We start from the raw sequence: 12,425 nt of genomic DNA, 5'->3' as shown, positions 1-12,425 counted from the left end.
TAGGTTTAATTAGAAACAAAGGGGCAAAATTTGCATCTGAATTTCTCCAGAATTTGGGAGATTGGGTGTGACAAGAGGAAATGTCTTGTCTGTCTTGTATCTAATTAAATCAATAAGATGGCTAATTTACAAGTGTTAATTTAATACAGTTACATTGTCTTCCACCAAAATAATCAAAACCTACTGGTTTTGTTTTCCTATTTAGTGTGTTTGAAAATAGGAAGGCTTTTAGCAGTTGTAGCATTTTGGCAAAGCTTTCAGACAGCAGCTTCTGTGATTTCAGGATGTAACATTAGGCCATATTCAGTTTGCTCCATTTCTAATTGGCACTGCTCTCATGCTGCTTGGATTTGATTGGGGTTTGTAGTGTAGGTCCCGGGAGAGTGAGATTATTCTCCGGCATGGTTTGTTATACAGTGTGTTCTTGCCTTCTGTAACAGATGTATGTGCCACCTTTTTGCAGTTTTGCAGAATATAACATTGGAACAATTTGCATGCTTGCCTGGGCTTCTGCTGGGTTTTGGAAGGTTTGTTTCTGTCAAAGGAGAGTAGCACTTGCAAGAAGGAAGGCTTAGGAAAATTGTCACATAATGAACACTTCATCTGTTTGCACATAATGGGCTGCTCTAGGAAGATGCATAAATATAGCTACCTCTTGAAACTTGTGAGTAGGCTTGTTGAAACGTTCTCTTTTTTGTTGGTTTTGGGGTTGGTTTGTTTATTTGTTTTCATTTAAAATTCAACAGAAATGTTGTGAGGATGGGATGGGATTGGATTTGGATCTGAATTTTTCCAAAGAGGGATACAAGAAATACTGTAGCTGAGCCACTGTAGTGTATGAAGATCAGCAGAGGCTTGAGTAACTCTTAAAATCAGTGCTGTTCTTAACTTGATAACATTTTTGGTAACCATGTATATCAAGGACTACACTTATTTCTCCTTTTGTTTCAAGAAAAGTACTAATAATAAAGGACTCTGTTTCATCTGCTAAGTATTCTTTCTCCTGAAATCAAATCTGTTTCCTTCACATTATTTGCAATGGTGTCTCACTGATGTAAACCAGCTGTTCTTTAACTTCTGGAGCAAAACGCTTTCTCCGTAACTGTCACGTAGCTTGATACAGATCTGGAAGCCCTGATATGAAGGAATGATCCAAACTTCATAGTGTTGCTTGCAGAGCAAAGCTCTTTTTAAATTTTAAACTTGGGGGTTTTTTTTCTGTGGACTGGATGTTGCAGGAAACGCTAGTAATGTTGCTTTTTTTCTGTTTATTTTCTCACAGATGATTCAGGAGAGCAGGGTTCTCATCGAGACGGCAGACATCACTCATGACAAGATTGTTCAGTGTCAGAAAACAGGTAATCCTTCTTTATTGTGCAATTCTGCATAGGAGATGAGAAGTGATGTGCCAGAATTTACTTACGGTTTGTGACTAATGGAGCATCTTTCACCTGATATTTAGGTGAGCATCCCAATCTTTCCCTGGCAGACTCCGTCCTCCTGAAGGCTCATCCTCCGGTAGCAATGCAGGTGTGGGATTGGGCAAAAATTCTCAGCTTACAACTTAAAAACTATTTCTCCATCTGCTCCACAGCTCTCAAATGCCATACAGCATTTAAATTAGTCAAATTAGCTAGAAAGGCATTTGGTTGAAAAGAGGGAGTGAGAAGACGTGCTGCCTTTACTGATCTCCAGTCTCTACCACATTCTCTACCTTAAACAGAGTAGGCAAGAGTTTTTAAAACCCATGGGACCAAGCTCTGTTGCCTCTCTTTACTTACTTTTGCTGTTTCGGCTTGTTTTAGAGCTTGGAAACTTATGGTAATATAATTCCATTGTGTCACAGTACATTGTGGCTGTGCATCGTGTACATCAGGTATATGGGCACAAACTGCTTGTAGGCTTTAAGTAGGTTGTGCAGAGCTGTTGCTTTGTACAGGACATGTCTGTCTGAACTAGGGCTCTGCCTCATGTGCACAGGTAGAAAGGGAAGATGTGGTTTCAGAAGTGGCCACCCATGTGTTGTCCACTCTGCTGCAGGTTCACGCTCCTTTTTCAGGTTGGTGGAAATCACCAGCCTGTGATTCACAGTTCAGCTTATTCAGGCAAACCCCTTTTCATCACTTGTTCCGGATAGCAGGATAGGCTCTGAACTGGGATGTGGTTCCTCTGGTTTCCACTGATACACAAGAATAAGCCCTGCTAGAGAGATAAGCGAGTCCACGTTTGGCAGTGGTAATCCTCAACAACTTGATTAATCAGCTTTGATGTATCATAAACCACACTGAATAAGTACATGCAGTGTATTTCTGTTGGAGATTTACACTGCTGAAATTACATCTGTTTTCAGTTCATTTGGCACTACAGCTGCACATTTCCTAACCTACAGCAAACCTTGAACGTCAGTAATGCAAACGCTTCCTACTGCATTTAATGTATGTTCTTGGGTATAGTCATCTGGGACCACAACGATCATAAAGGCTATTTTTTCTAATAGGCATTTTTGGATTTAGCAAGTGACACAGGCTATACAGCAATTTGCTTCTTTTCAATGTAAATAATGAATGAAACATGCTTTGTAGAAAATCCTTCAGTTCAGCTTTTTAAATAGAGGAAATTTGGAAACTGTTTCAACAATAACATTTAACTGATTTTTATGTGGTGCAAGAGCAGGATGGAACCTAATATCCTTGCTCTTTGAAATTCAGAGCTCTGGAGCCATGCTGGTGCTGTGGTAGCAAAGGGAGAAAAGGCAAGCAGCCATATCTTGTTGGATTGCACAGGCCTCATCTTGTGTCATGCCTGGGTTCTGTGTGTCTGCAAAAACAGCAAAAACAACCTCAGCCCAAAGCCTTCATCAAGCGCAGAAGGTTTAGGAATGGAACCAGACAGGAAGCTGCAGCACCAGGGGTCTTTCTAGCTGGTATAATTTTAAACCAACACTTTGCATTAAATTATGTAGACTGCCAACAACATCAGCCAGCTTTCTGCCTGCCCTGCTCTGTGCGCTGAGAGAAGAACCCTCAACACTTGCTTGGGCACTAGCATCTGTGCGAGCAGAGGGCTGGAGATGTGCAGAGAACGCAATGAAGGACCATGCCACCACACTTATGTCCAGAGTTTTATGCAGTTCCCCTCTCCTTCCTTCCCCCACCATAAAGATGAATTTCTTGCATTTGTTCTCTTTGCTCCTCTGTCTACTTGTATTTTCATTTGTTGTGCTTTGTTAGGCTTAAAATATCATTTCTGATTGAGGAGAAGACTGGAGAGATATGAAGTGCTCTTCTGAAGCCACAGGATTTAGACAGAGGAAGGGAGCAGGAGAGAGAGCATCCATCAGCACACTCAAATGCCTATTAGTCTGTTGCAAATTTTACTCAGACAAATTGTTCAAATAACATTTTGAATGTGTCAAGATGAAGCGCTCAGAATTAAGAGGTGTCAGAGCCACGATTGCCTGTGACATTGTCCTTCACCTCACCCCAGTCCTGTTCCCTTTGGACATGTGTTCCCAGACCTCTGCTTCAGGTTGTATCCTGTTTTGGTCCAGGTTCTCTGTGCCACAAAGCCCTGTGCGCTCCCCCAGATGGCATCTCACGTGGTTGGTTTTGTTGGGTTTATTCATGTACAGTCTCAGCCCTGGTTGGCAGCAGCTGGGAGGACTTGTTAGTGCTCTTACAGCCTAACAAATGTTTGAGGCTTCCTCTCTTAGGGCAGCACTGTCTCTAAATTACAGGTGGGGAGGTGAGATCCAGAGGGAAAAATAACAAAAAAGATGCAGAGCTGTCCTTGTGGAGCTAAGCATCATTAGCCTTAATTTTTTTTTTTTGCAGGACAAAGCAAGTCATTTGAAGGTTTTCTTTCACTTACTGCAGTGAAATGATTTGTAAGTCAGCTGGCACGAGGCATGCCTGCAGGGGAATCTTGTTTGGGGTGCAATTATTTAGACTGTTTTCCAAAGGAAGTACTGCAGGAGCTCTGTTACCCTAGACAGGCAAAACTGGTGAGTGGGTGAAGTTTTGCAGGATAAACAGTAGAGAAATCTTGCATTGTGTGGGGTTGAACTGCCTCAGTGTTATCAAGTTCCTGGAGTTGGTGCGATTGGAGAGGAAGGCTATTGTTAGTCTTCCAGGAGCGCTTCAGGCAAGCTACACCCTGTGCAAGCCTGCCCTGGGCTGCTGGGAGACTGACTCCTTCAGCAACCTGTTAAACAGACCTCTCTGTCTACTGCATGCAGATGTTCTCTCAAAGGGCATTTCTTTGATGTCACTTCAATGAAGCTCAAATTTGCGAATGACATTTGCCTTAAAAAGTTAAGGGAAGGAAAGCTATGAAACAACTGGAGGTGGAAGGTGGTTTGCTCAGCCAGGATAGGCTTCAGGCTTTTTGGAGTGATTTAGTACAAATCTGGCCTTTGTAAGGAACAAATTAAGGGAACACAAGCCGCGCTCTCTCCATTTTGTCTCTTAATCCACACCAGACTCAGAGAAATTTTTACATACATTGTACAAATCTTGTGGAATTGGTGGGCTAATTGGACCCAGTAAGGTTTTAATCTGCTCCCACATTTCCTGAATTTGTGTATCCAGCAACAGATCTGCAGACATTTGCCACAGAGACTGGCAATGACACGTAACAGTTCCCAGGGCTGCGGTTGAAAGTCTCAGTTCTCCAGGCTGCAGGAATAGCAATCCTGTGATTAGCAGTATGTGTTCCTGACATAATTCATCATTGTGAAGTACAAGAGGTTTTCTGTATGACTATGATTAAGATTAATGAGGAGCTGTGCATTTCAGTGTGTATTTGCTGTGCTGAACAGGTATCTTCCACATCTGTCAGACTGCCTCCCAAGGTACAAGATCATCTGTTTGAAGAGAGTGACACACAATTGCCTTTTGTTGCAATATTTCCAGCAATGCAGACTGCAGGCAGAAGCACTGGAGGGCTGTTTGTGCAGGGACTGGGCATATGCCTGTGTGGGACCTCAGCACAGGAAAGGAGTGTTACGTTCAAAGAAAAGCCCAACTGCAAGGTTGCACACAGTCCTTTTATTATGGAAGATGCTGTCCAGGATGGGATCATAACAGGGAAGGGGGGAAACACAGGCAGAGGTTGTTGGAAGTGCCAGCTGTGAGACTGAAAATGCTCATTAAACATTTTATAGGGGAAATCAATCATACACTGGATGATATAGCAAACTGTTTTTTTAGGAATGGAATTCCATGAAGAGCTTCATAACCTTGGGACAAAGGAGGGTTTGAAAGGAAGAAAATTAAGCAAAGCCATTGAGAGTTTTGCATGGAATATCACAGTGTTGAAGGTAAGCACAGAAAACACTACCTTGTGTTTCCTATTAAATCTATAAGCAAACCTTTGCTCTTTTAGCCCACCTGTACTGTCTTACTAGTGCTGAAGCAACATCTTGTTTTAATAGGATGTATAAATTGCCCTCAATTATTGAGATTTATCAAATATATCTAATTACACCTCTGGTTTGGAAGCTGTAGAAGGGAATTTATCTAAGCCTGAACAAAGTGGAAAGATATCTTGTGGTTTGTATGCCAAAGGACCTGGTTTTGGCTCTCTGTCCTGCCCCACCTGCCCTGAATGTGACCTGTTGGGGGTCAGTGTGCTTCAGACACTTCTTTTGTAAAAGAAGAGTTAGAGTGTCTCTTTGGGAAGGGATGGAACTTGAGGGAGGATAATGAAAAAACATGAGTATTGTAAACCCTGCAGAAATATCAGGGTTATGTTTCAAAAGTGGAGCATTATCCAAGCAGCCAAATAAAAGAGGGGATGAAAATTTCTCCATCCTGGCTGCACAGTGACATGCTGTGCAGTGAGCATGTTACTCACCAGGCTTTAGCTACTGGTTTGGCACCAACCAGCCACAAATTGCTGCAGTAGCAGCAGCCTAAGTGAAGTTACCCAGGGACAGCCGAAGGCAAAAAGTGGAGAGGATCTGGTGCAGCCGTAGCAGACAGCAAGGAGAGGACCTGAGCCAAGCATTCAGGTTTTAGCATTCTGCTCACAGTGCCTTTCATAGGCTCATTTCCCACCTTGCTCTGATAGATCACACTTAGGTGTCCCCTTACTCTCTCCCTCCCTCCCTCCAGCTCCCATTAATCAGATTGCCCTGTCTGACTGCATTTCCCTGTGACCCCTGGTGTTTCTCCCTTTGTTGGCATACCGGGGCAAACCAGCTGATGACAGGGAATTTTGACAGAGTTCCTCATCAAAAACATAACACACAACAACAGTAGCAAGAGTAGTAGGAGGTGGATGCTTCAACTTTGTGAAGATGGTAAGATTGCTAACATGTCCTGAGGAGAAGGGAAAAAGAAGTTGGGAGTGAAGAGGCTACAGGGCAAAAATGGGTGAGAGGGGCCACTGGTGGTAGAGAAGTGTTCAAAAAGATGTGGGGGACACCCTTGATTCTGCGCATATCTTGATTCACTGTGAGAGAGAGGGAAAGTGAGTAATGGAGTTACTTAGTTAATAGGACCTCTGATAAATAGAAAAGGTAACCAGTTCAAACGCAATGGAAGGGACTGACCTTTTCCACACAGCATAACTGAGGTGAGTAGTTAAAAGAGGACAAAAAAACCCCAACCAAACACTAGGCAGTTCTAAACATTAATCTGAATACCTTTAGCTATGTTAGGCAAAATAAATGTGCTCAGAGTCACTCTAAACATGGTCAGGGTTACTCTGAAGTTTTCCATTTTAGATGTTTGTCAAGTGAGAAGTTCAGACCTCTGTGGGTGACCTGTGGTTAATGAAGGTATAAGTAGGGTATCTGAGAAACATTTTCCATGAAAAATAATTGCTTCCGAGTGCATATTGTCAGTGTATTGAAGAGCATTTCAAACATCTAGTCAAGGTCAAGGAATAATTGGCATTTTTCATTTCTAAGACACAACTTCTTTTTTACCTTTCTCACATAATAAAATACTAATAGAGTTTGTGGCAGCTACCTGCGGGTATAAATGCACATGAAATATCTTTTCATTCTGACTGAAGTCACACTTGGCAATGACATGAGACAACTGGGATTGTGGTTGTACCTCAGGTGTCTGATATGAGAACTTCAATCATTGTTCTTATTTTTCAATTTTTTCTTTTTTTTTTCTTGGAGAATGCTGCATTTCAGTGGCCCTGCCCATAACAAACCTATTTGCTGGTTACTGCTGCATCTTGTGTTTGGCACTGACTCTCCCCTCTGTGCTAGGGAGAGGAGGATTTGGTGAGGAGAGGCAGACAGCCCTGCCCTACTCAACCCACTGGTGTTCTCTGCTTGTCTAGTTTCAGGGTGGTCCCTACAAATATACTTCACTAGGTGTTGGTATAGTGATGTCAGATAAGCAAAAACCAGCCCATAATATCTCACAAATGTATCAGCTGCTTTACACTCGGTGAGGTGAGTGAATGGCTTGACACCGATGGGAGAAAGACTCTTTGTGTGCTCAGAGTTGTTGGAGGCAATTACATCATGCGGCAGTATTCTGTGTGAGGTGGCCGTGAGCAATAGCAGGTATTATGTTGTTCTTGTGCCTGCAGGGTGATTAATAGTCTTTTCCTAGGCTAGTGAAGCAAAGGCATATTTAATTAATGTATTTCTTTATAAAGACTCATTGCAATAGGTAGGCTTTGAATATAAAGAGGGGATGTAATAAAAAATTGCTACTGGCAAAATAATTAAATAGTTACAGAGTGCAAGATTAAAGTATATTTTATAAAAATCATAATTGTGGGCATTCTTCATTTTTAAAAATGCCCTGGGGTACTTTTAAGAGGTACCTAATGAGAATGAATCAAAATAATGTGTCATTTGCTTCGTTAGTTTATATAAACTTAATTACATATTAGTAATGCCCACTAGAAGGAAAAACTGTTTGCCAGAATATAAAAATGTGAGTAAGAACAGGGACGTTATAGCTTGGTGACAGTCAACTTTGACATAAATGTGTATTTTTAAAATGTCACATCTTCATGTTTGATCCCATGTCATGTAAAATACTGTCAGGCTTGCAGTCAGTAATATTGAGAGGCACGGTGTAAGTACACTAGTCAGAAGAATCATATTCTCACAGCAAAATACAGGAATGGTTATGAACCCATATTTAGGTCATATAAAGCAGAAGCTGAGAAGGCTCATTTGGGCAGTTCTAGCTTTGAGCTAACGAGTCCTCCTGAGAGCTGGGACATAACAGCTTGCACTTGGTGATGCCATAGAGTACTAGACAGCTTTCAGGTCAGGTACACTTATCTATGTACAAGCAGTGTGCCGAGTCATCTTGGGTCTTCTCCCAGTCCTCAGCGTGGGGCAATGCTGCTTGCCACTTCTCGTGGGACCCTTCTGCCTGCTCCATCTGCCTCTCCCACAGGATCTCGTCCCAAGTGTGTTTTCCCATAATTGAGGCACTCTCAGCATCTGTCGCAAGTGGAAACCACCGAATTAATGACTGCTTTCTGAGTTTTTAAGGATGTTTGGGGAAAAAAGTTGTAGCCTGCAAAACTATTCTCCTTGCTGAGGCAAAACTGCCACGGACTACCGGGAGGTGTTTACTTGGGCAAAGAAGTTGGGATCCCCCTGAGTCCCAAGTGCCTGGCAAGTAAGCCGAAGTTCAAGTGTGTTGACTGTGCTTTAGATTTATGTGCCTTGTCTGTTTGCAAACATATTTTCCTGGGCTATCTGTGCTTTGGTGGATCTGCACATACAATGTGTAGGAACAATACCACTAGATGCTTATCTGAGTGGTGATGGTAAACAGTTAATAGACAGTTGTCTATTAACAGTTGTCTAGTTAATAGACAAAACATGGGAAGACAAAGATAAAGTGGTATTTACTATTTTGGTCTAATGCTGAAGGGGAGAACACCCAAATGTTTGTATCGAGTCTCTGCTCTGAGATGCATTCATGTTTTTTTAAGTCTTTTTTTGATGCCCGTGGTAAGATTTTGCCTTTGCTGCCATAGATGTGTTCTGTCTTACTAGGACTCAACTGTCAGTGCATGCTACAGACATCAAGTGGTTAAATTCTCAGCAGCCATCCATGAGTGTATCTTCTAATTATCCTGCATTTAAATTAATGCTGATTAGAAGTGTAAAGAGAGAGGTTGCTGAATGCAAAAGATGTGCAATTATTAAATTGTTAATGCAGTTCACACTTCGGGGGAGAAATCCACAATTTTGTGATGTTAGCTCTGGTGTAAGTGTTTGGGTTTTTTTTTTGCAGTGAAGCTGTAGTCTTTAGGAGGATGATGTCCACAAATGACCTGTTTCTTGGCACAGTCACCAACAACTTAATCATAAATTGACAATCAGCCTTCAGTTGCTTGGGAGACCTGCACTGCCCAGACCTCTAACTTGGGTGGCGGAGCCCCAGATATGCATTTTGAGGCTGCTTGGAGAGATAAAAGCCAGATTTCTGAAAACTGTGCATACAGACTATCTGGTTTCACCTAAACTGAGATTAATTTAGCATGACTACAAGGTATTGGTTTTCTTTAGGAAGAGAAGCAGCATATCAGGCAGTGCTTTTAATTGTAAAGCACTTTATGCACAATGATACCACACAGAGTTGCTGCTGATCTTTGGAAGAACTGGGTCCATTCACAACCTTCATTTAAGGATTATTGTAGTGCACTATGGGAGTATTTTTTACACTACAGTACTCTAAAACCATCTTGTAAGTAAGGCTTATTTGGGTCTTTTCACATCAATCATTTTTTCTGCAGTGATGAAAGAACCATGGCTTTGCCCCTTGGCACCCCACAGGGCAGTGTGGCAGAATCTTAGGGACACTTCATGTAATTAAGCCCAACAATAATGATATAATTGCTGCCAAAGGTTTTGCAGGACAGTTTACAGAATCTAGATCTTGCCAGAGAGCACAGTGAATTCATGAGCTCCCATAAAGCTGCTGCATTCCATGTACCATCTATTTTGTTCCCTGTAAATATAAGTTAGATTTTCCCCTGCCCCCCACCAAATTCTTTATATCTTATGTCTCTCCTTTTCCTAGCATATCTCTGTGGATGTAAGCACATCAGCGCTCAGTTTGTGAAACTAGGAAAATAGATTAAATATAAGCTGTAGTGGCTTAGCAACAAATTCTTGTGATTTGCTGTCATCTTGTGACCATGGTAGACCAGCAAGAGCAGTAGACAGGAGTGGTTTGTGTGGCATGTAGTCTTTATACTTGCCTTTAAATGTAAGGCTTATTGTATTATTCCATGTATACTTGTCTCCAGATCTCCCTAGATAAATAGGTTTTGAATGTGGTTACCCGAAATGCTCTTTTTCTGGAGAGGTTAAATGCCTCTCCTGCTCTCTGGTTCCCATGTTCTTTGCATTTCCTTTGTTGATGCAGTGCAGAGTGGGTGTTTCTAACTTTTAAACCTTTCCAGACTATATGCCTTGTCTCCTTTTGAAGGATCTGCTGCCTTACTCTGAGACCAGCTCAGCTACTGCTGAGATTGGCTGATACAATCAGTCTTCAACAGGATGACAGATTTTACAAACATACGAAGAAATGCAGAGCTGCTCTAATTATTCATGTGGTTACTAGATCGGGTTGGTTTCTTGCACATTAACTGAAGGACAAAAAAGAGAAAATAACACGAAACAGCTGGCTTTCTGAGAGAGTGCTAAAGAGAAAGCGGAAAGGTCCTGCAAGGTCAACATCCATTTATTCTTGTAAATGCCAACCTACTTAGCTTGATTCAGTTTATTCTTTCAGTAAAGATAAAGGTGAGGAAGGAAGTAGGTTTAGTTTGTTCCTTATCAAGTGTTTGAAGACTCTGGAGTAGCAGTATGGGAGTACAACCCATTCCTGGACCTTTTGCGTGCTCTGAAGGCAGTGCTGAGTGCAGTGGAGGCTTCCAGCTTTGGAGCTCATTTCAAGGGCAAAGCCTGTGTTCCCAGCCCTCAGGTCATGACACAGGACTCTCCTGTCTATGAGGAGGTGTTTCAAGATTTTTCTGTAGAGGAGGATTTAGAGTCCTTTGAATGATATTGAATTACAAGATAAGGAGGAAAAAGTCTGATTCATAGAATCACCAGGTTGGAAAAGACCTCTTGGATCATCGAGTCCAACCATACCTATCTGCCACTAAACCAAGTCCCTGAGCACCTCGTCTACCTATCTTTGAAATACCTCCAGGGATGGTGACTCAGCCACCTTTGATCAGCGTATTTTGTAAAACAGAACCAAACCATGTTACCATTAGGTAGGCAGATCTTTCTTGTTCATTGCAGAGTGCTATTCTCTGCTGATTTGGTTGATAAATGCCTCCTCAAGCTCTCCTCTGTAATGTTCCCAGCAGCGGCTTTTGCCTTCATGCCCAAGCCTGAAGGCAGGAACCAGAGATCTTTAAAAGACACTTAGTCTCAGTGGATTTTGTCAGTTGTATCTGGTGATGGAAACTTCTCAAGTTACTACAATAGTGTGTGTCAGGCTAAAATGAGTGTAATCCCAGTCTCTCAGTGGTGCTAGTTAATCAGGTGGAATATCCTGTCCTTCTTGGCCATCAGCCACACTGCTAAGCATTGCTCCAGGGAGAATGCAGTGAGCAGTCTCAATCAAGTACAACATGGCCTTTCTGGGTACCTGACTGCTCCTTCTGAGCATTTGAAGTCCTGATGGTGTTTCTGACAAGTTCTCTGTTTTCTTGGACAAGGAGAATTTCAAGACGTGAATTGGATTTAGAGCAAATTAAGTATTCACAGGTGTTTAAAATATACATGAAGGTCAGCCAGACAATCTCAAATATGAAAGTACCAAATGCTGGCATCAGCAGGGGTTAATGGGAAAGGGAGAGCAGCGACCTCCAGGGCTCACAGCTCTTGCTCCTTTGTGACACCGTGAGTTTCTCAGGAAGTGCATTAAGGCGTGGAGTCCCAGGATGGATAGACAGAGAATCACAGAATCACCAGGAAGAGACCTCTTGGACCATCATGTCCAACCGTTCCTAACTGCCACTAAACTATGGCCCTGAGCATCTTGTCTACCCATCTTTTAAACACCTCCAGGGATGGTGACTCCATCACCTCCCTGGGCAGCTTGTTCCAGTGCCCAATGACCCTTTCTGTGAACGGTTTCTTTCTAATATCTAGTCTGAACCTCCTCTGATGTAGCTTGAGGCTGTTCTGCCTTGTCCTGTCCCCTGTCACTTGGGAGAAGAGGCCAGCACTCTCCTCTCTACGACCTCCTTTCAGGAAGCTGTAGTGAGCAATAAGGTCTCCCCACAGCCTCCTCTTCTCAAGGCTAAACAACCCCAGCTCCCTTGGCTGCTCGTCATAAGACTTGTTCTCCAGCCCCTTCACCAGCTTTGTTGTTCTTCTCTGGACACGCTCCAGAGCCTCAACATCCTTCTTTGACTAAAACAAGCCAGAGATAGATAGATGGCAAGCAATCTTG

The 12,425-nt window shown here is 42.5% G+C and overlaps 1 protein-coding gene across 1 annotated transcript in view; it reads left to right on the top strand.

The window, feature by feature from the left end:
• Positions 1-12,425, top strand: part of PLCL1 (phospholipase C like 1 (inactive)) — a 212,536-nt gene that overhangs the window by 185,475 nt on the left and 14,636 nt on the right. The window contains exons 4-5 of the mRNA XM_069860686.1: positions 1,283-1,358; positions 5,211-5,320. Coding sequence (XP_069716787.1) covers positions 1,283-1,358; positions 5,211-5,320 — 186 coding nt within the window. The remainder of the gene's footprint in view (positions 1-1,282; positions 1,359-5,210; positions 5,321-12,425) is intronic.

The sequence above is a fragment of the Phaenicophaeus curvirostris genome, chromosome 7, assembly GCF_032191515.1.
Source record: "Phaenicophaeus curvirostris isolate KB17595 chromosome 7, BPBGC_Pcur_1.0, whole genome shotgun sequence".
Lineage (NCBI taxonomy): Eukaryota > Metazoa > Chordata > Aves > Cuculiformes > Cuculidae > Phaenicophaeus > Phaenicophaeus curvirostris.
Note: the sequence above shows the minus strand (reverse complement) of the source record. Positions and strands in the feature narration are given on the sequence as shown.